This window comes from Dipodomys spectabilis, unplaced genomic scaffold, assembly GCF_019054845.1.
Source record: "Dipodomys spectabilis isolate Male_0828 unplaced genomic scaffold, ASM1905484v1 ptg000054l, whole genome shotgun sequence".
Taxonomy (NCBI): Eukaryota; Metazoa; Chordata; class Mammalia; order Rodentia; family Heteromyidae; genus Dipodomys; species Dipodomys spectabilis.
The window spans coordinates 26,747,113-26,770,998 of NW_024870731.1; the positions used below are offsets into that span (position 1 = coordinate 26,747,113).

Sequence of the window (23,886 nt, forward strand, 5' to 3'; positions counted from 1 at the left end):
TGAGTAACTAGGTAAAAGGTATTGGCTGTAATAGACTTGTTGAAACAACAAATTAAATCAAGTGGTGTTTCCTCTTGGTTCACCCAAGCAGCAAGATTACTATACTAATAGATCGCTGGTGCTTTTCAGCTAGTACAGGGTTGCTGGCATTATCTGTTTGAAGTCTGTTGCATACAAGGCCTTTCTGGGAAGGACAGGGCCTCTACAGGTAATGAGGCCCAGACTCGTTTTCTCAGCATCATTTAACACAGGAACATTTGCCCATCCTACAGAGACACCAAATGTAGCAGGTTTTTGGTTTAGGCTGCACAGCTACGATGGCATGAGGAGCTGTGGCCGATAGACTTCAAGCTCTCCCACAGCTCAGCCCACAGGAATAAAGTTCAAGACAGGAACATGGCAAATTTTAATTTAAAGAGTTTCCCATTGAAAAAAAAGATGCCCAATTACTATAAGAATGCTAATGACATCACAATGAGCCAGGAAACACAGACACAAACAAGGACGCACAGATGTAGTACAAAGAAAGTCTTCTGGTACTTTAATTTTAGCACCTGAATAATTTTCTTCCTTCACTAACTAAATGCCATTCATTCAAATTATATATGTATATATTATATATTGTATATGTAATATACACATACATATGTATATAAAACACCTGTAGGGATAAGTCAGTATTAAAATGAATTATGGTATTTGAAAATCTCTCTCCTCTCATGTCACTTCTTAACAGAAGAGGCACTGAGGTTCTTGAAGTACTTCTGATTGGTCTGTTCTCAGTTTTGTGTTTTTTTTTTTTAATACATTTTTTATTGTAAAGATACTGTTCAGAGGGGTTACAGTTACATGAGCAAGGTAATGAGTACATTTTCTATCAGGCTGTTCTCAGTTTTATGTACACTTTATAAGAAGTTTTTTAGAAGCATTGGGGTAGGGACATTTTCCTGACATTTACTAATTTTTTAAGTGACATTAATCTTATAGAGGTAAGAAATTCTTACCCATTGTCTTTACTTTTTGGTCCCTTTGGCAGTACGGGGGTTTGAACTTAGGGCCTTGTACTTGCTGGGCAGATGTTCTACTACTTGAGCCAAGTCCCCAGCTCTTTTTGCTTTTGTTATTTCTCAAATTTATGTCTAGGTAAGTCTGAACTACAACCTCCTGTTCATGCTTCCAGTATAGCTGGCTGAGTTGAGGTTTTGCAAACTTTTTGGCCTCAAATCATGATCTTCCCAATCTCTGCCCCTTAGATTTACATATACGAGTCCTTGCATAGGAAGCAATCTTTTGGCAGCGCCCATGGTTGCTCAATAAAGGAGACAAAAGACTTCCCTTGACAATTCTAAAGAATGGAGTCACCAGGTTTTCAGAGACACTGCCTGGGGTCTCCATCGCTACAGACACACAACACATTTCCAGAATGGGTGAAGACATGCACATCTCTTCCTACGCCATCTCATCAGTCTTGGCTGCAAAGAGCACCAATGTACGCAATTAGTGGTTTTTCTCTCTTCCCTCCCTTTTCTGAACTTCTCCCTGCCCCCCCCCACCCCCTGCGGATAGGAACATTAAACAGGATGAATGATAATGGAGAAATACAAGCTTGCAGCAGGTCCTTACTCTGACATTCTCCAAAATTCGTGGAATTGATTTCTCTCTCTCTTTCACCCTTGCTCAATCCCGATGCAGGCGAAGGTGACATAGCTGGAATATTAATTTCACAGTTTTTGCAAAGCTTCATGTATGTCCTTTCTGTTAGTATACTTTAACTTTAGTTGTTACTGGTAAGAAGAGTGTAATGGCTGTATGAACTTTAAAAGGACTATAATTTGATGTCTTTTTTGTTTTTACTCTCTTTTATTTTTGTTTCAAGACCTTTACTCATCAGAAAGCTAGCACTTATAATTGTACCATTAAGGTGGTACAATTGCCATCTTAGTCTCTTCCTATTTAATTAAGACTCTAAAGCACACCTTCTTGAATGGCCTTGTCTTAATCATGTCAGGAACTCAGGTGTTTAACCACATTATCACCTTTGGGGAAAAAAAAGTACATTTGTGCCACTGCTATAGTGGAACATTTATTTAAGAGAGTATCAAGTTCCTGGTAGAATTCATTCTTGTATTCATTCCTGGTATATTCTAGGCAGTTCAAATCAGAAAAGTCTCATATTTGAGATACAAACCACAGAATCTTGTCCAAGATCTGAACAAACATAAAAATAGGAACTGTCAGAATAGTTCTCTAAATCTTGACATACATATATGCTCTTTAAACACACAATAAAGATACTCAATCCTGATGCCAAACCTGTGGGCGTGTCTCTCCCAAGCAGGACATGCTTGCATGTTAGTTCATATGGCAGTTTTGAGCTGTTTTTGTTTTTTTTCCCTCAAGGCACACTATAAACAGATGAAGAAGTGTTCTGCCACTTTTGCCACATCCCTAGTCATAGAATTTCTTTTGTAAATGCTACTGGATATCAGCTGTCAGACTGAATCAATGTCATTTTTAAAGGTATATGTTACCTAGAGAAAATCCAAAACAGGCAACATGGCTTTTTAAGGACTTCTGTGCCTCTTTCTCTCTTTTAATTAAACATTGAAACCCTTCAGAGGGATTTCTTAACACATCTGCAACTCCGAGGGGCTCACTCTGACAGTCACTGTTTTAGCAGATGGTAACATGAAAAAAAATACACTGTTTGGTAAAACACTTAGAAAGAATGTGATCAGAAGTGTGTTCATCTTTACACTGCCATTAACAAAAATATTTCCAAACAACTGGGGATAAAATGCACAATTAAGTTGCTGCTGTTGTCTTTGATTTTCTTGTTTTTCCTGGAGTACTTTGTTCATTGTATTATGAAAGGAGAGGCAGGGAATTACATCTTCTCAAGACTACACACTGTATTTTTTCAAATTGTTGTTCATAAAGGACAAGTTAAAACCACCTAGGGCAGTGGCCAAAACCGATCTGGGATGAAGTCAAATACTAATTGAAAGGCTGATGCAGATTTGTTCACAGGTGTTAGAAAAGAAACTCTGTGACAGATCCTGAATAGCTACCATGGGGATGAGCCACATCATTTTTCTCATTCAGCAGTGAAGAACAAATCCATGGGACTCTTAACATCTATTAGGTTTGACTATCACTCAATTACAGAGACTCTAATCACCACAAAAGAAATTGATTCTCATTTGTGATGCTTTACCTGATTCTTCAGATGTTAAAGGAAATGAAGGATCCAGACTGAAACTATTCTACTATTTTTCAGCATGCCTGAAGTCTGACGTGGGAAGTCTGAAGCTTACAGTGGCTGGTTATGGCCATATTACATATTGTTCATTTATTTTTCTCCCAGTTAAAACTTTCTTAAAAGTTAGACAAAACCACACAAATCCTTAGAGTAAAAATGAGCTGCATGAAACATGACTGCCAATGTAGAGGGCCACACCGATAGTACAGAATACACTTTTTTTTTTTTAAATCACAGAAAGACTTGTACATGGAAAACTCCCATCACAAATGTGTATTGTATTGAAGAAGGCAGAAGTGTGGTCAATAAAGCAATCAGTCAACATCCCCTGGAGTTGGGCCATCGATTAGAGAAGCTGTATGGGTACAGAGAAATATGAAGGGGATACAGAAATAATCCCTTTAGAAGACATTTGTCCAGTACTTTTGGAAAGTGACATCGCTATAATTAATAAAGAATCCCAGTGTGTAGGAGCCACAGGTTCTCAGCAGTAGTGTCCCTAACCTGAAAACTGGAAATGCTCTGAAATCTGCTTAAGTATAGACATGATGCCACAGTGGAAAATCTCTACACCCTGAAACTTTTTCATGTACAAAACAAAAATCATTAGAATACTGTACATATGCATAAGGCATATATGAGACTGAAATACAGTTTTAAGTTTAGACTCAGGGCTCAGGGTTTCTCATTATGTCTAAACAAGTATCTCAAAACCTGAAAAAAAAATCAGGCATCTAAAACACTTGTGATGCTGAACATTTCAAATAAGGGTAACCCAGGATGAACTTAGCAGTTACCTACTGCTTCAAATTTCATTCATTTCCTTTAGCCTGGCATTCAGGGTAGTTGATGGTATGGTTGTAATCCTGGGACTAAGTCTATATCTTTCCAAATTAGCTAGCCTTCAGCAGCATAGTGAGCACCAGCCAACACAAATATATTTAATGATACATGCTGATATAGCAATTGGACAATTATTCATCCCGAGAAGGGGAAAGGTATGGAGGGACCCTGAACAAGTTTTTTTTTTTTTCTCCCTAAACAGTGCCAGTACTAGTGCTTGAACTCCGGGTCTTGTACACTCTGGCTTTAGCATTTTTGCTGAAGATGTTCTACTACTTGAGCCACAGCTTCACTTCTATCTTTTTGCTGATTAGTTGACTTTAAATGTCTTATGGACTTTCTGTGTGGGCTGGCTTCAAACCATGATCTCAGATCTCAGCCTTCTGAGTAGTTAGAATTACCGGCGTGAGCCACCAGGGCCCAACTATGAGCAACTTGTAACAGAATCAGCAGCATTCCAGGCTCTCCTGGAAGCTCTCATAGTTGAGTTTCATCCAAAGGTGGAGTGAATTTTCCTTCGAAGGTTGGGTTGCTAGCCTCACTCCCTTTCCTTGTCCGGGTCACAGAAAAGTTAAAAGCTCCTAACTTGCCCTTCAGCTAGCACAGGAACAAAGCATAAAACAAACTGTGGGTGGTGGATTAAGGTTTGGGGTGCTTTTACCCTTTACACAGCCTCTGCATTGTAACCCTTCAAGGGGGCCACAGCTTGTGACTAGGAAAAAAAAGCTGAAGTTTGGGGGGTGCTCAGGCCATAAAGGATGGGTAAAATGGTGTCTTCTGCCTTCCATCTTCTCTCAGGGCCTTTGACAATGTATCTTCTTCCTAGCGCTCACTACTCCATCCCAAACCAAAAAGGGAGAAGGAGAGGACAGGTCTGTCACTTGTGACCAATGACACTCAGGACAAAAACCTCAGAAACTGCAACACCCTCAAAGTGGGCCCATCTGGGCCACCTCTCACTCAAGCACTTAGGAACTGTCACTAATGAGGTGGATGAGTGTTACTTATGGTTCACCGTCTTCAGAAATCACTTCATAATTCAAAAGACACAAGTTACACATGAAGGGGACACCAGGCTTAGAAGACTCAAGAAATTACGGAGCATACCATCATCACAGGCTCATTTTCCTAGAAAAGGTAAAACCCAAGGACTCAACCACTGTATAAATAAAGAACAAATCACTCTATTGTTCGCTTTTTCTTTTTTGAGGGGAACATTTAGAAAGACATATCGTAGTAAAAAAAAAAGAAATTACCAGTATTTTTAAAACTCAAGAGACCACTAAGAAAGCATTTAATTTCTCATTACCCCTACAGTCATATTTAAATTTCATTGTATAGGCTATCACAGGGCATTCTGCAATCTTCGCTTATAAGGAAGACTTAATGAGGTAATTACTATTTTTTTTTCTTTTCTGTCACTCACTGCTTTACAAGTGAAGAGAAAAATAAATCAACTTTTATGCAGGCCATCTGTTTGATTACCATTTCTATCCCCACCTCCAAAGTGGACATAATACAGCCTCCATGAACATCTTCAGGTTCTACTTGTCTGAGACACTTCTGCTTTCCACCTTGATTTATCTTCCTCTACTTTTTCTTTCTCTCTTTCTTTCTTTCTCTCGCTCTCTTTCTTTCTTTCTTTTGTCGGTTGTAGGGTCTGAATTCTTTCTTTCTCTCTTTCTTTCCTCCTTCCTTCCTTTTTTTTTCTGTCTGTTGTGGGGTCTGAATTCTGGGCCTGGGCACTGTCCCTCAGCTCTTCAGCTCAAGGCTAGTGCTCTACCACTTGAGCCACAGCACCACTTCCGGCTTATGTGGTGCTGAGGAATCGAACCCAGGGCCTCATGCATGCAAAGCAAGCATTCCACCACTGAGCCAGCACCCCTACCCCCATCCCCTCTCTACTTTCTATCACTGTCTTTCATCTCCTATTGTCAGAGAACAGCTGGAGCCCTGGGAGGAGTATGGGGGAAAGGAGAAACTGGTGTGTTACTCACGTCGGTTTTCATACATGCTCCTGGACTGGGCCCAGATTTTAAAAGGATCTGGTTTTTTCTGCCCAGAGTTGTCAGTCTGCTCTGGGGTGGGGGCCTCTGTAGGTGGATATTCGGGGAGCACCTGAGTGCTGTGGCTTGGGGATGCTGTGTGCAGGCTCCGGTGGCTGGACACACTGTGCTGGGAGCTGTTCTGGCTGTCTTTCCTTTCCAGTGGTTGCTGGAAGTAAGCAAGAGACAGAAATGACCGTGGTTCTCTAAGTGAGCGCTTCCCATAACCCCGTCTGTGTTCTGCACTCCTGTATGCAAATATATAAATACATCAACAGCAGCCTGGCTTCCACCTTGCTCCATCTCTTGCTGCATGCAGATAAATCACCAAGTGATTGGCAGACACATAGAAGGGCGGGACAGACAGAAAGACATAATCACAGACCATGGTTCTCTCTGGACCACAGCAGAAAAATGAATCCAGTTTTCATCTTAGGTTCCCACCTAAGACACTGGGTTTGTTTATTGCAAGATGTATCAGTTTTAACATCCTATTTCTTGACAAAAATATGTGATACAAAATAGCATGAGCAGTTTAGCTGTAAGGCTGTAATATCTAGAAGAAATATAATCGGCACTAAAAATACTTCTTGGGGCTCCATATGTTACATCTTTTGATGATGGTGATGATGATGATGATGATGATGATGATAATAATAATAATAATAATATCCCTTCCAACTCCTCTTTAATAGTTTGCCATCAGTTCTTCTGGACCAGGATCAAAAGAGGTCAGATCTTGTAATTTTTTTAAATCATATTTTAAAACAAAATCATGCCTAGTATTGTATGTGCAGTATAGAATAAATATAAGGTAAAAAGATTTCATAATTCATAGCTAATCAACTTCACAGGCCTTGTGTTTTACTTTTGAACAGCTGAAACTACTGTTAGTTGGATAAATCAAGATCCAATTTTATCGGTGAGTTGTCTTCTACAAGTCAGCCTTCCTAGCCTTGCAAACATTTCCCAAGTACAAGCAGTACTCGGTATTTAAATTTCAGAAGAATAAGCACATTCCTGGTCATTAAAACCAGTCCAAGAAAAGACCATTCCCACTTTGTGGTATTGTCTCTCTGGATAGTGACTGATAAGCCTCCATGGAGTATAACTGAGTGGAAAATAAGAATAATTCTAGTTCCTATATTTTTTCTCCTAGGTATTTTGGTTTTTGTTTTTTATTATTTAAGACAAAAATTCTGCCTTTTTCTTGCTTAACATGTCACATATCACCATATTCATCGACTTAAAAACCTCAGAGAGGGGTAGAGGGCAGGAAGGGGCCTTCTCCCTAATAGAGCCCATCCTACGTTCTCATGTTTTAAAGGGGTGTAAGATCATCAACTTGAGCATTCCCATGCCTTAGGTGCTTCCACCAGGCATTGTTCTCAATCCTAAGGCCCTACTTCGTTGCTTTCTCTCCAGGTATCTTCCATCTTGCAGTTCCCACCAGTGAATTCCACAGGCCTTTCAATTCTTGGGTCCTTTTTCTTGCTCCCTTGCCAATCCTTCCTGCGAACAAAGTATCTGAAGAAAGCCCAAGAACAGATTTCATTGGCTCTTGGTTATTTAAGACCCTAAAACAGGTTTCTGCAGGAATCCTAAGTTGAGGACATTTGGGTATATATCTCATGAAGGCAGGATAGGCCATCTGAAATTATACTTGGTGTGCCTCGGGGGGAAATTTGAGGACTATTTCTTGGTGGGGTAAAAGCTTTAGCAAAGACTGGATTTGCTCACACTTGAGGGGATGACATACTGTGGGCAAAGATGCCAGGAAAGCACTCTGATATCTAGATGAGGATGAACACCATCACCTTCCACCTGACCACTTGTCCTGAACTGGAGAAAAATATCTTTCTGGAAGCCGTGTTCCACTGACTGGTGGGCCTTTCTCCTGCAGAGAAGGACCACTTGTTTGTGCCCATGCACCCATGTGTGTGTACAGGTTGTGGCCACATGGGTTCCTAAGGCCCTATGATACCTCAGACATAGAAAATCTAGATCCCTTAAGTTTAACTAGAGAAGATGGCTTTACCATAAAGAGATATGCAAATAAAGTCTACTGGATTCTTTTCTCACCTCCCCAATAAATGACTCATTTAGGTCCAATTTAACACAAAATGACAGCTACAATCTGAAATGAGACTGCAAAACTGCTTCTTAGCTTAACTGCATCTCTCAGTCCCTTTTAAATGCCATCTAAACTTTATCCCTCAGAAAACAGAAGTAGAGGAACATCCTGAGAATGTGCAAGGAAAACACACAAACACATACACACACACACACACACACTCTCTCTCTCAACACTGAACTCTCACAGGCTTAGAGAAAAGGCAGGCTGCTGCGCTAAAGACACTGGAATTTGGAAGCATTTAAGTTCATTCAATGTTCTTCTCAAAAACAACTATGAAAACTCTGCAATCTGAAGGTATTCTGTACTGAAATAACCTACTGGCTACACGTGAGGCTATGGTATATGGTTTGTGTGTAAATGTCCAAAATACAACTTTTCATTTCCTAGGCATGCGAGTTAGTCATGATGTGGTCCTTCGTTTGGTTAGGGCCCATGATTTTTCAGGAGAATACCTATTTTATAGGGCGCCCCAATCAAGGTCAGCTTGGATGCCCTTTTCTGGATTACTTCCCCAGAGACTCTGGGCATGAAAATAAATTTGCTGCTGAGCTGGTAACAGCACAGGATCAGACCTGCATCTCATGTGACTACCCTTCACCTTGTTCTTTTGTTTGCTTTCCAGTTTTCTGAGATGGGATCTTATTAAGTAGCCCAGGCTGACTTGCAACTCGGAATTCTCCTTCCCTCTACCTCCTACATGCTGGGATTATAGGTATGTACCACCATGCCTTCTTTTTCAAGGTGAGGTATTAGCCCAAAGATAAGCAGCTACAACTAGGGGTACATTTTTCAAGCCTGTTAAAGGAGCCATGTACATGCTAATACTATGGATGCAGAGAAGCACCTAGTACATGAATGACAGAATATTAGACTGCACCCTCCTACAGTGATCACCTGTGATGCCTCTATTCCTGTAACAATAAATATATAGTGTGTGCCAGACACTGAGGCATTCAATGGGAAAACAACAACAACAACAACAAGGAAGAGATTATACCTGGACTCTTGAAAATTCACACCCAAGTGTATATCTGATATATTTGAACATATGTCAATAGATAAATCTTAATTATTCATAATATATTGATAATGTACTACACTGTCTTTTAGAAAGAAAACGAAGAAGGGTCTGCAGAAGACTGATCTATGAGTGGATACAGCATGTTCTGAATCACCACAGAAAAAATGAACTTGATCTTTCGGAAGGACAGAAAGCCTCGCATGTCCCAGTGAAGGTGTGGGATGTCTTGAGATAAACTGGGAGGCTACATCATGCAAGTAATGTGTGGGTTAAAAGGACTTTGCTCTTCGCTCGTGGTTTCAGAGGAGCACTCATTTATGAATTTCCAATAGCGATAAGCCAAGATCCAACGTAGTTCCAGTGCGCTTGGCTTGGCTCCAGGCGGAGAACAGAGTGACAGAGAAAGGAGTAAATGCACTGATGCCAGGGAGGGACCACTGCTGACGTCTTCTTCATGGCCGTGAGGAGACTTTGACTGGGCCAGTGGCAGGGATGAGGGAGAGGAATGCTGACACTATAAGGTATTTGTGCCAAATTCAATAGGCACAGCTTACAAGGGAAAAAGAAGAGAGGAGGAGGAAGAAGAGGAAAAGGAGGAGGGGAGAGGGAGAAGGGCATCATAAAAATAAGGTACCACTCTCCAAGTCTCTAGAGTGAAAGAGGAATGACACTACATACAGAGACAGGTATCACCAACACTAAGAGTTTTATTTCTGAGTCTCAACTCACAGCCAACTAGGAAGAAAAGATCTATGTTTTAGTTTAATTCCTCCATAAAAGTCCTTGGTTGTGCACTGGTTGTGAACTTGCATCACAAGACCTTTTTCAAGATAAAACTATACATCCATCTCCTTAGAATGAATGATCCTCCTCCTACTTACTGTCAGGCCAGCAAAATCAAGAAGATGGAATGGTTTTTATAAATGGAAATGGGGGGAAAATTCATCTCATCAGTATTTCACAGAATGATTTAGAAATGGAGGTACTTATAAAGTGAACTGAAAATATTTGCTCGGAAGAGCAAATGAATACAGACAGCACTTAGGAGCTTAAATGATGAAAAGAATTCATGTGGCTTAAAAACGACAAATTGATCCATTTTAAAGCAAAATTATTTACAGTTCACTTATCTGCCAAGACCCAAGGCCACTGCAGTGATTTACATGGACAACAGGAAGAGCTCCAAGTGCTGATGAGGTATGAAGCCAATGTCATTAAAGGTTGCGCAAAACTCAAAGACTCCAATCCAAGCCACAGCACAGGAGGGTCCTTCTGTTTCTTTCTTTTATCATTTATGGATCAGAGTCAAACATTTTCTCTTCCCAAAAGCTAGGAGAAAGGAGTTAGTGGAGAAGAAAAGGGAAGCCTTGATTGGCTATGAAAATGAATTTTGGTTCACATTGAATATTGTGAGGAAATATAACACACAGCTAAGTCTAGTTTCCAGGGGACTCCATGGAGAGAGAGCATGAGTCACTGTGGGAGGTGAGAGGCAACCAGACAGCTGCCTTAAATAAACCTGTGCTCTCATCTCCCATTCTCATCGCTGCTCCTTGTAGCTTATAGAAACTTTGATGCTTCTCTATACTGTGCTGGCCTGGCTGGGGGTGTGGAGAGAAGGAAAACAGGGAGAGCGTGAGAGAAGGAGGGCACACAAAGCGGATCAGCGGAGGCAGGAGTCACTCAGTGTTATCTACAAGGCCTTTCTATCTCTCCCTCACGTGTCCTAATGACTGTTTTTAGATATTTCCTTTAGCATCCTTTGAAGAGAAAAGGGATAAAGGACAGAAGAAGAGAAATCTGTCCTTCTGTAATCTTTTAGCCTGCTATGTTTGCTGTAAAGAGATGGAAAAGAACACCTTGCCCCTGTATGAACTTGGTGTGAGTTTTTAAGTGACTGGGAAAGTTTGTCTCGTTAGTAAATGTGGTATACTTTCCGTTATCTAGTGATAACAGTGAAATAACTACTGTGGTTTCCTATGCTACATAGGACACTGGGGGAACTCGAACAAACTGCATAGCTCAATCACAGCAATTCACTCCATCATGGGTGTCAGCTTTGTAGGAGTATTTAATTTGTATTACTGGGATTAGGAGCCAAATGATATATTTCACATATTTACTTGGTCCTACAGTTCTGCTTAGCAGTGTGTGTGTGTGTGTGTGTGTGTGTGTGTGTGTGTGTGTGTGTGTGCGTGCGCGCGCGCGCATACGTGCACACACATGGGCACAGGTACTAAGACTTGAAATGAGGGCCTGGGCTGCTGTCCTTTAGCTTTTCTGTTCAAAGTTGGCACTCTACCATTTGAGCCACAGCTCCACTTTCTGATTTTTTGAATAACTGGAGATAGCAAGGCTCACAAACTTTACTGCCGGGGCAGGCTTCAAACCACAATCTTCAATATCTCAGCCCCTGAGTAGCTAGGATTACAACTCTGAGCCAACAGTGTGAGGCTATTGCTTTACCAACTTTTGAAAGTATTTGACTTCATTAGCCTTCAATCCCCATGAGGTAAAGACTGCATATCCCTGACTGCTCTGGGTACTGTTTCTCTCCCTTAGTTTCATCAAAGCATAAGTACTTTCGGTCTGGTTTCTACTGGATACTTGTTCTAGGCTAGGCACATAGAAGATATTCAGTGTCTATTTGAATGAAATGAATCCATTAAGTATTTCTGATAATACTGACAGTGAATCCTTTTTTTGGGGGGGAGAATAGTGTGACAGCCTTATAAGGTACAAGGAGACAGATGCAATGACTATCCAATTTATTATAGAATTTCCAATAGCTCTTGCTACTAATTTGCTGATTAAATGGAGAAATAGAGGGATGGAGGACAAATGGATGAAAGATATATGTATGGATGGGTGGCTGAACATTATTATGGATGGATGGATGAAAAGACACAGATGGACAAATGAAGAGAGGGAGAAGGGGAAAAGTTGAAATACGACTTAGGAAAACACAGGTGACTTCAAATTCAGGGTTAGGTATAAAGTGTAGAGTTTTCAATTTCCATCCATACATAAGATGGAGTGTTTGTGTGTCATTTAAACTGAGAGTCTCAGTTAAGTCAACTTCCAGTCAAGATGATTAAGTTGGGCCATGGCATTAACTTTCCACAGAGATCTAAAATCTGACAGCAAATATGTCTTATTTCTGTCTTGGCCATTTGGCAGAAAAATCCCTCATGTTATAGAAGTCCAGATATTAAATTAATAAAACTTCATTAAGACACTACCATTGTCCCCAGTGAGTACATAAACCATAAATTCAGCATTTAAACTAAATCTAGTAGGTGAAATTGCTCACTAGGAGTGAAGCTATGGGGACTATCCAAAAGGTGAAACAAGATGAAAAAGGTAAGCCCTACAGTTGTCATAAAAACTCAATGACCTAATTATTTTTTTAAAAAATTAAAAAAGGTGTAAGAATACAAAAGGAAACCAATCACATTGGGGAACTTTCAAAGAGAAACAACCTCCCCACCCTGGAAAAAAAAAAATCAAGACTACATTCAGACACTGTATTCACAGGGCTATTGGGAAATCTATATGAGTCACACCCAGGCACCATCAGATGCCTTTAATTATGCAGCATGCAGAACTGACCCACTGCCATGACCTGAGTAGCTCATTGGTTCCAGAATATCCAGTTTCCCTACAGATTCCCTCCTACCCCCAGACATCTCATAATCATCTGTCTCTCTGGCAGGACATCATCCAAATGCAAACTGGGAAAGAGAAAAGCTTTCAACCCACCTGTACAGAACTGCCCTGATCACAGAGGCTGCCAACGGCGGCCCTTGGTCGACAGCCCCCAAACTGTGTGCAGCACCTGTGCCAGTGCCAGCCATGCCCTGCAAACCCATCCTGGCTCAGGAACCTGGTGAGGACAAGCCCCACACTGGGCGTGGTGAGTGGGGGCAGGTGTTCTTAGGGAGCCCCAGAAACAAACCACCCTCTTAGCTTGTGGTAATTAAGAGCCAACAGACTGTGGGCAAAGCAGTTAGGAGTGGTCTCTGGTCTCTCTCTCTCTCTCTCTCTCTCCCTCTCCCTAAGAATACAATCAGAGTAATTGGCTTGCTACTTACTAATGACACTGCTTCTACTAAAAAAAAAAAAAAAAAAAATCAACTGTCAGAGGGAATTCTTGTAACTGACTTGGTGCACCCAGGCTCTGTACTTGTTTGGTACCTTTTTATTTTACCAGGTCATTTCCAAAACAGGCTGGAGAAGATGGCACCCAAGTGGATTGCAGAAATCCCTTGGTATGGTAAATTTACCTGATGCCATGCTTCCAATGCACAACTTGCTCTGTCTTCCTAGAATTTCCCTGTCAAGACTCGGTGCCCCTTGAGGTGTGTAAAATAAGTCCTGTGTCAATACAGCATGGCTAGGGATGGGGGAGGAAAAGGGATGGAGCGCCCTAACTCAAGCTCTTCCACACATACTTCTATTTTTCTGAAGGCTGAATGGGTTTCTATGACCCAGGGGATGGGGAGATACACATGCGCACATGTGTCCACTTTGGGATTCCAATGTGGACACCAACCGGCACTTTCCTGCCTGGACATTAACTCAAGCTGACAAGGAAAGCAGCCCTGAAGTCAGTGTCCCTGTCACCATGGTGCTATGCCATGGTGATCACACCAGTTACTGCAGGCTTTCCTCTTCGGAGAGAACTTAGAAATGAAGCTTTGAATGCAAGAAGCTCCACTACTGCCCCCTCCCTCCCTTCCCCTCAGCTCCTTAAACTTCTGCCTCTGCTGCCATGCTTGTAGATAAGTGTGTGTGTGTGGGGGGGGGGGTTCCTGTGACAGCACCCTAAGCTGCAAAGTTTTTAAGGTCTTCCTTTTCTAGGTGGCACCACACTGTGATCTTTCCCTCCCCTAGACCATCTAAGTCACACGGAGCCCCTTTTCTTTGTCCTAATACCAACGAATTGGGAAGCCTTATCTGCCCACATCAATTTCACAGGCATCGCAGTTCCAGATTCTGAGTTGTTCTTTTTTTTTTTTAAGTAGCATTTTAATCTGCTCTTAGTGCCCTGAGAGCCAGAGCTCATACCACCAAACAAAACACTATACCCTTTAAGCTATTAGCCAACACGTCAACTCAGTAATGTATCTTCAGGGAAACCAGATTAGAAAGGACAGCAGCACATTGATTTTTTTTTTTTAAAGAATCCCATACCTGCAGCATAATGCTGCTAAACCCAGCAAAACAACAAAGAACATTCCCACAGCAAGAAAATGTCTTATTCTCAGTGCTGGACAGTGAGCACGGCTCTTCCTTAGCGTGCATCCGTAACAGGGCAATGGCCACTGTTTCCAAAACCCACAGGCTTTTGATTTGGTAAATAATTTAACATCCAACACATAAGAAATCTCAGGAAGAGAATGAGTAGCCATGCGAACCGCTGTGAACACCAGTTGAGAGCTAGGCTAGCTACTCCGGGAAGCAGGTGGAGCCTTTTTTGTTTTGTTTCCCACCCCCCCCCCCCCCCAGGGAACAATAGCATTTGTATCAAGTTAAAACAGCTAAGAAACTCATTCACCTGAAGGAGAGTTGTGATATATTTGCATAGAGAAGACATTCAACATGCATTCTTTATCCTAGTTCCTGAAACCTACTCCCAAATCCCTACATAGTTAAAAGACAAGCCCCAATACCATCTAGACCAAACAGATTCCCCAGAACTTAATAAAATGAGCCCCAGCTCCTGTTCCCCCACCCGCCACCACTCAATCACATTTAGTGAAGTGGAACCTTTTAGCGAACCCTCCCACCACCACCAGCGACCCCCACCCACAAACAACCATCAAGTAAGTGACAAGTCCTTACCGACTTTGGGCTCTTCTTAGGAACTGGTAGCCCTGAAAAGAGAGAAAAAAATGCAAACAAGGAGAGAGGGGGGAGGGAAGGAGGGAGGGGGGGAGAAATCATTAGCATATAAATGTTACCTTTTTCTTAAAGAACAATCCCCAGGTGTTTCATGGCCACCTAGGCATCTGCAGAGTTCTGTCAGATTTCTCCCCAGCATCGGAGTTACCGGGGCTGTTCATATCGAATCAAAGCAGAGGGAGGAGGAGAGCGAGAGGCAGAAGATCTATCTGCATTAGCTATGCTGACTTGTACTGCAGCAGCCTGGAGGCTGGGAAAAAGAAATTCACAGACCTCAGCGGCCTGGGAAATTGAACACTTGGACAGAATCTCAAATGCTCTTCTGGATTAAGAGAGACTTAACTTACAATTAAGTCTAGGATATTTCCTTTCCTCGCGATCCACTTGTCAATTGAAGTGGACCAATCAGGACAGAGGAAGGAGTGCATGGTTAAAATTAAAATGTTTTCCTTTTCTGTCTTTTTTTATTCTCTCTCTCTCTCTCTCTTTCTCTCTCTCTTTTCCTTTCAGAAGAGAAAATGCCTTCTTTACTTGGATGAGCTCAACACCAAAACAAAGACAGATGCTCTTTTGCCAGGAAGGAAGATGAACTAGTAACAGGAGTCCAAGGAGACCAAGTTGATCTAAGATTCCCCTCCAGATCACAGCACCTCAACAGATCGATGCCTGTCAGTCATGGGCGACCTCATACTCAGCTCACTGAAAAGGGCTAGGGCTCAGACTGGACTCTCTGGAGAAAACATGTTGTGTAGGAATGAAAAGACAATCTTTCACAGAGCTGAGAAACAAGATAATGAGGGAGAAAAGAGAAAGGCAAAGGAAGCAATGATGGTCACTGAACCTGGCTGGCTGTCCACAGTGAGGGGGTGGAGCTGAATGAGGGTCCAGGGAACTCCTCACTTCTAGGAAAGCAAGCAGCAACCAGGGGCCGTTTTATGAGGGAATCTTTCATGGGAGTGGGGAGGGGTGGGAAAGGGAGGTGAGAAAGGAAAATAAAGCACAGAGGGGTGTTTCAAAAGTAATTTGTTTTCTATGAGCTGCTCTTTTTTATTATTATTGTTGTTGTTGTTATTATTTGGGTTTGAACAGGGGTTAGACTACAAGATGCAGATTCCATCTGTACAGGGTGCCAAAGAGACAGACACTTGAGATGCGATACTTCTGCACTAGAAACTTCAACCTGCTTTTGCAAGTGATTCTGATAGAACATGATTTCAACTCTTTGGGAAGTGACTTGTCAAACCGTGAGCCCTGCTAAGTCAGCGCAAATAATCCCAGGCACTGGAAGTGGGGGAGGAAGGAGGAAGCCACCCAGAAGAGCAATGCTAATGTGCCTGCTGCAAGTGAGGCATGACAAGACTGCCTGATCCCTAAGAGGCATTGGGGCACTTGATGACAAGGCTCCTCACATTACCAAATGAGGTTGCCTCAGTCTGCCAGAGTGGCTCTCAGACTTCAGAATGCATAAGGAATCATCAGAATCTTGTTAAAAATGCAGAGTCTCAGGTTCCATCCTCAGAGCTCCAGGAAGCTGCAGCCTTAAACAAATGTTCCTGTGGACCTTCCTAGGTGGAAGGAGTCTCCTGAGGACTGTATTCAAGGGACTGTGATAGAGTAGAAAGAATATTTCCCTTTCAAGTCAGGCAAACCCAGACGATCTTCAGCATGCCACTTTGGAGCCCTCTGTGCTTCAGTTTCTGATGAAATGAAAAGAAGGCTTACTTCATAAGATTGGAAATATAATAAAATAAAAGCCTCCGACCTGGCCCAATTCCAATGTCCACCTCTGTCACCATCCTTGGTTGAATGACATCATTCAGAAATGAAGGAGGTAGGGTTATCTGGCTCTAGTGAGGGAAATTCCATTTTCTAAGGACATTAGCATATAAAGACATAAAGACTTAGAAAGCTTTACTTATAGGTAAGAAGGGACTGGACAATTTTAATAAGTCTTCAGCCTTAAAAATAATTCTTAGGTACTTTTATTCTTTCATTCCTTAAGGAACTGATGTTGAGTTATGCAAGTGTGTCTCACTGTATATACTTCAACTTATACATTGTTATGTGGTTCAATTCAGATGATCCCACTTGGAATAAGCAAGATTTCACTGTTACTTTTTACTATTACTTTTTTACTTTTTCTGATCCTAAGAACTTGATTTTCCAGAATCCCAGTGATCTCCAAAAATTCATAAAGAATCTCCAGTTAGCTAAGTGGAATCAGGGGAAATTGTTTCAATCCATATTCTCCAATTATATAAGATTACTCTGGCCAGTCTTAAATTCCTGTCCGTTGAGATGAACATAAAGGGCATTTTTCATTCTCTATCACAAACACTTGCATACTCTTGTGAAGGAAGAAGGCGGTCACAAGGATGTTCACCTCAGCACTGTGGGAAGAAAGGAAAGCTGGACACTACTATAAGTTCTAAATAAACTATGGAGTAGCCAAGCTACAAAGCACTCTGCAGAGTTTAATAGCAATGAGCACACTCTACAGGTAACAACATGGACAGCCTCCAAAATATAATGCTGAGTGGGAACAGCATGCCATAGAAGGGCAGTTACTGCAGAAGACAGGTGTTAGACACACTCAAACACACACCCAGCTTTTGCTTTCCATGAACATCCTTCCAAGACTGATAACAGATACTTTAGCCTTATTTAGAATTCTTCTGCAAGAACACCACATTGACATCTCACTAAAGCAGAAAGTACAGATTTAAAAATAAAAATAAATTAATTAATGGCCCTTGGACTATCTATTATACAAATCCAGTCTGAAAGATACAGGACAATTTGTTTCCTCAGGAAGTGGTCCATGGAACATTCAAGAAGTCTCAAGTAATAGAGCTATACTCTACCAACAGTAAGAGTTTTTTCTTTTAATTCAAGGAGACATTGGTTCCTCTTTCCTTGTGAGTTGCTGAAAACCATCATTTTTAAAAGCCACACCTTTTACAGGAGCCAAAAGTAGGTTATGACCACAAATTAATATTTAAATAGTCAAAATCAAGAGCATCCACTTGACTGCTTTAAAAAAAAAAAGAAATCAAAGATTTGTTTTAGGCCCATATGGTCATTAAATCTTAAAATCTAATAAATATGAATGCTGGAACAAACCTCCTTAATACAATTTATAATTTAGCTTAGCTAAAATTATTCAGAGGATTGAAAACAGCTGGGAGACCTATGGAAAACACTCAAAGGGTCTATGGTTGGCAGAATTCTCCCAGACCTAGACACGCATGGCTCAGCTCCTGTCTGGGTAGAGGTAACTGCAAGTTATCTTTCTGGACGGGCACAGGAAGCATCACTATCCCATACTTCTTGCCATATCCCGAGCTTTTCTTAGATGAATGCTGACTTGGTGCACCCTGCAGGAGCAGGAGGTTTATGGTCTATAAATCATGTCACATAGTCCATGTGAAGCATCTGGGCAGAAATGGCACCTCTGAAGGGTCTCATTTGGTCCATTCTGGGTAAAAAAGGGGCAGAAGACAACTTTCACAGATGGCACCTATCTGCTTTTAGCACCCAGACAGCAACAAATGCTACTTCTAAGGGATCCCAGGAAACTTTCACAGTGTGATCTACACAGGTGAGAAAAGCTAGAGAATTGAATTTCCAAAGCACCCTAAGCACAAGGTGTTCCTTGGAGAAAACAAATGGCAAATTCTCTACTAGAGATGAGACTTGGCCAATGAACACAAGGAGGAAGGAGTTTTCCCTTTAAATACCAAGGCGATAAACTTTGCTCCTGGAGATGTTGTCTTCTAACTAAATAGCAGAAGGTTACTGCTGATGGAGTTTTATAATTTTACAATGGATGAGGGTAAATAATTTAGATGAAAAAAGTAAAATCATAAAACACATACATTTACTAACAGACTAGAAGATCATACACTGAAACATCTATTTTCTTTGGCTCATGGGATCTTAGGTAGCTTCATTAGCTATTTTAGCAGGTAATGCAACAAGAAAAGCCTTATTTATAAACGTGAATGTGTGCACGCATGCACACATACACATATCCATATAAATAGCACAACACACAAAGTCTATACTATATTTTAGTAAAACAAAGCCAGGTGCCAGTAGTCCTAGCTATTCAGGAGGCTGAGATCTGAGGATAGTGATTCAAAGCCAGCCCAGGAAAGTCTGTGAGACTCTTACCTCCAATTAACCACCACCCTAAGTGGAGTTGTAGCCTCAAGTAGCAAAAAAGCTCAGGGACAGCACCTAAGCCCCAAGTTCAAGCCCAATTACAAAAAAAAAATAAGAAGAAAAGGAAAAAGAAAAGAAAAAAAAAAGGTAAAACAAACGCTGCACATTTCAGAATTTTTTACTCTTAAATCTCCAGGGCTGTCACAGACCACTGCATTTGCCACCAGTTGCTTCTTTTCCACTCAAATGAGTCTACACACAGACCAAACTCATCTTTCTCCCCCCTGCCACTTCCAAATGATGGGGGATTATAGATCTGCCCTTCCACACCCCCATGACACCCCGTTTTTCTAAGTACCATTCCAAGAAACACTACAGGGGAACAGGGTAGAAACAGGAGCTCAGCTAAGCATCAGGGCAGATAAGCAGAAGCCCAACACTGTCATTTCAGCCTGAGTCTCTGGAACAGAGGAGGGCTGCTCTGGACCTAATGTGCCCCAGGCTTAAAGGAAGTGGGAATGCCAACTAACCTCACTACCTGAAGGGATCTAAACGAGGAGCCTGGAAAGTGTGTATCTGAAAGTCATCCTGACATGCAAAGTGGATCTACAAATGGTAAAAACCTACTGTGTCACTCATTTGCATTTTTTTTCATGGTGGTTTCTATTCCCTATTCCATTAGGTTTCTAAATTTGAGCATTTTAATGGAAACATTTTTGGTTTCCTTCAAGCAGTCTCACAAAGGCTGGGACACTAATCCAAGTGTCATTGGACACATGGGGTTCTTTGTGGAGTTTTAAAAAAGCAACATGTACTAAAACAGTACTGGAGCTGAATCAGGTAACACAGCGTGCCAAGAGCAGGAACTGTGTGTATAATGGCAGTGGGGGAGGGAGCGTCAGTCCACAGAGCAGTCTGGCAAAGGAGAGCACTGTGAGATCTTGGGAGGTGTTAGGTTCCCAGACCAAAGAGGCTTAGTGGACCCCACAGCACCTTTTCACCTCAGTTCCTATGAATCCCTACAACATGTTGTTCTAAGATACATTATCCAAAATGCAGGGCCCTACAACTACAGCTACCTTCAACTCAGTAAACTCATTAGGAGGAGTCAGTACTGAGGGGAAAAAAAACCAGAATCCCTGCAAAGACTGATATGAAAATATCTTAAACACGGCATTATTTTATAGATTAAAAACTATAAAAAAATCTGAGCTGGCAAGAACAGAGGATAAAGCAAATAGACTTTTTATGTCAGTAAGATGAAAACTCATGAATCCATTAAAAATGAAGACTAGTGATTGGAGACAGTGATAATAATACATGACATAAAAGACAAGGTAAATGTCATAATAGAAAGCATAATTCAAGGGACTGGAAGCATGGATCAAGTGGTAGAGTTCCTGCCTAGCATGTTTGAGATCCTAAATTCAATCCCCTATATCGGCAACAAAAAGAGAAGAGGACAAAGAGGAGGCTGAGGAAGAGGAGGAAGAAGAGGAGGAGAAGAAAGAGTAGAAGAAGGAGGAAGGAAGAGGAGGAGGAGGAAGAGAAGGAGGAGGAGGAAGAAGAAGAGGACGATGACAATGATGAGGATGACAACAACAACCATGACGATGACTTAATTCACTGTTAAAAAGTAGACAGGCCACCAGGTACGGGAGTTCATGCCTGTAACCCTAGCTACTCAGGAGGCTGAGTTGAGAGGAATGTGGTCTGTAGCCCTGGTCAAGGAAGTTTGTGAGACTATTATAATCACCAAAAGAGCCAGAAGTGGAGCTCAGAGCCCAGGCTCTGAGGTCAAGCCACGGGATGGGCACACACACACACACACACACACACACACACACACACACACACACACAAGCCACGGGATGGGCACACACACACACACACACACACACACACACACACACACACAGGAGTCTCAGATCTGGGGATCACAGTTTGAAGCTAGCTGAGGCAGAAAAATACTTGAGAGTCTTATCTCCAATTAACTACTAAAAAGCCAAACATGAAGCTGTATGTTGCTCAAATGGTACAGTGCCAGCCTTGACTGAAAGAAAAAGCTAAGAAATATCGCCCAGGCACTGGCTTCAAGCCCCAGTACCAACTCAAATGAAGTAGACATGCAGACAGTCATATAAATATATCAAATACCCCAGAATATATACTTAATGTTGTTTCTACACATTAGGATTAATGGGGAATTCATATTCATGTTTTCAGAGTTTTTAAAATTGTCTCAAGTTTAAATATAATGTAGCTATAATCATAAACGGCTACACTGAAACAATGGCATGTACTTAGCAGCCTAGTGCAATGCTAGATTTAGCTCTCTCAATTCATTCCTACTCAAGTGTCTATGGCATTAAATTATTGGGTGATGGCCTTGATTTAAAATGGAATAAAAAGCTGTTTGAGGCTCTCTCAAGCAAAGCTGCACAGAAGCACAAAATTTTACATATTAATTCCAGGGAAATTAACTGGTGAAAACTACACCAGTAGCCCTGAGCTGCCATCCTATTGAGCTTTCAGTTTCCAGCTTAAATCAGTCTTCTCCAGACACATGGTTGTATGTTGGAAGCAATTCCTAAGGCGAGACTCATTCCAGCTAAGGAATGCATATTCCAGCTAAGGGAGGCATATATTAAATACTATAAGATATTGTGTCTACATACAGAAGGGTCAATGAGAAGGGATCTTTCCTGGAACCACTGGAAAGGTCCAACTAAAAAATAATTAGCAGAGAAACTGTAGAACATTAATACTTTTGGGGGAGGAGAAGAGGCTGGTCCTGGGGCTTCAACTCGGGCCTGGTATTATCCTTCAGTGTCTTCTACTCAAGGCTAGTGTTCTACCACTTGAACCACAGCACCACCTCTGGCCTTTTCTGAGTAGTTTATTGGAGATGAGAGTCTTGCAGACTTTCTTGCCTGGGTTGGCTTCAAACTGTGATCCTTAGATCTCAGCCTCTTGAGAGGCCAGGATTACAGGCACGAGCCAATGATGCCCAGCTTAAAACTTGTCAGCACAAATGCTACTGTAGGTGAAGATAAGTAATGCATTGATTCATCGTATGATACTGAATCAAAAGAGAAAGACCACCTAGGTACAAGTGTGGAAGGGGAAGGACAGATAGATAAGAACAAGCCAGGACTTCCCCAGCCCAAGCAGAACTGAGAATGAACTGCAAACCAGTGGCTTTAAATCCACTTTAGGCCAGCAGTCCTCCTATAGAAGCTGCCTATACCATTCCCTGCCAATCAGCTTTGTTTGTTAATTTTCTTTGTTTAATGGAAAATATGTAAAGCATATGGATTTCAACTGACCTCCCTTACTGATAAAATGCTAACATCAGTGTAAAAACTAAGAAATAGAGGGGAAGTCAGGCCTAGTTTCTCCTACTGGAAGCTAGAGGGAAAATACACACACAAACTTAACGAAACTGTGCTCTACTGTGCCAGGAGCTGGAATGAAAAACACAGCAATGAATACAACCTACAAGGTCCTGTTTTCTTGGTGCTAACATTCTGCAGGGAATTTCAGCCTGGGATCGTCTCTGTGATGACAATGAGGGTAATAGGAAAGAGGCTGGATCTTGGGTAGCCAAGCAAGTGATATGAAGTCGTAGAAGAAATAAGCCATGTGATTGGTCATTAACACAAGATTTCCTGTGTGTTCCCATAGGCCTATGGATACTGAAGAGATCATAGAAAATGGGGCATGACCTTTGCTCTAGAAGAGTTCATAGTCTGTGCAAAGAACCAAAGCAATGATTATAATTCAGAATGGCCAGCAGTGCTGTTGCTAGTAGAGTGTAGAAACAAGGAATCTACCCACATAGGAAGAACAAAGCGGGAGGCATGGGCTACTATTGAAGGACAGCAGCATTTAAGCATGGGACAATATGCAATGATTAAATAATGATGACTTTTAAAGTATTTAAGGCTAAGTGTATTAGCAAAAAATTCAAGCCCAAGTCCAAGCCCAAGCAAGACAGGGTATATTTTCACTAAAGGACCTTACAAATACTATATATAGCAAAAGATTGAATGAAAAGAAAATGAAAAATGACCCTAGTTTGGGCAGATTTGATTTTTCCCTTTCTCTGACAAATATCATCACTTGCTCTGCAGTGTGATTTTTTAATGTAAACAGGATGCCAGATGCCAAGAAAGGAGTACCATGCCCAGTGGGCCCCTCCCCCAAAGATGAAGAGAAGCTTTCCTGTGGGAACCTACTAATGCTCATTATAAAATATAATGGCTCTTATAATTTATAGAGGGATGGTTGGAGTTGAGAGTCTGGAGTGAACAGCTCTGGATGCATTGTCACTTAGCCCTTTCTGAAGAAGATGAAGAACATAGATGTACAGGCTTTACAGCTAAGACAAGTCTGCTTCAATTACACAGTACTTAGAGTCTAATAAATAGCTTACAAAGGTGTTGATGGCCAATGGTTTACAGGACTTTTCACCTCCAAGTTGTAAGCCTTGAACTGACAC

The 23,886-nt window shown here is 41.5% G+C and overlaps 1 protein-coding gene across 13 annotated transcripts in view; it reads right to left on the bottom strand.

The window, feature by feature from the left end:
- Magi1 (membrane associated guanylate kinase, WW and PDZ domain containing 1) overlaps positions 1-23,886 on the bottom strand; it is a 545,100-nt gene that overhangs the window by 27,059 nt on the left and 494,155 nt on the right. For 10 of the 13 annotated variants that reach the window (XM_042679996.1, XM_042680000.1, XM_042679999.1 and 7 more), the window contains 3 exons: positions 15,156-15,187; positions 6,103-6,319; positions 1,624-1,707 (listed from right to left, as the gene is read on the bottom strand). In XM_042679996.1, the coding sequence (XP_042535930.1) occupies positions 1,624-1,707; positions 6,103-6,319; positions 15,156-15,187 (333 nt within the window). The remainder of the gene's footprint in view (positions 1-1,623; positions 1,708-6,102; positions 6,320-15,155; positions 15,188-23,886) is intronic. The other 3 variants (XM_042680003.1, XM_042680001.1, XM_042680008.1) reach the window with 1 other exon arrangement.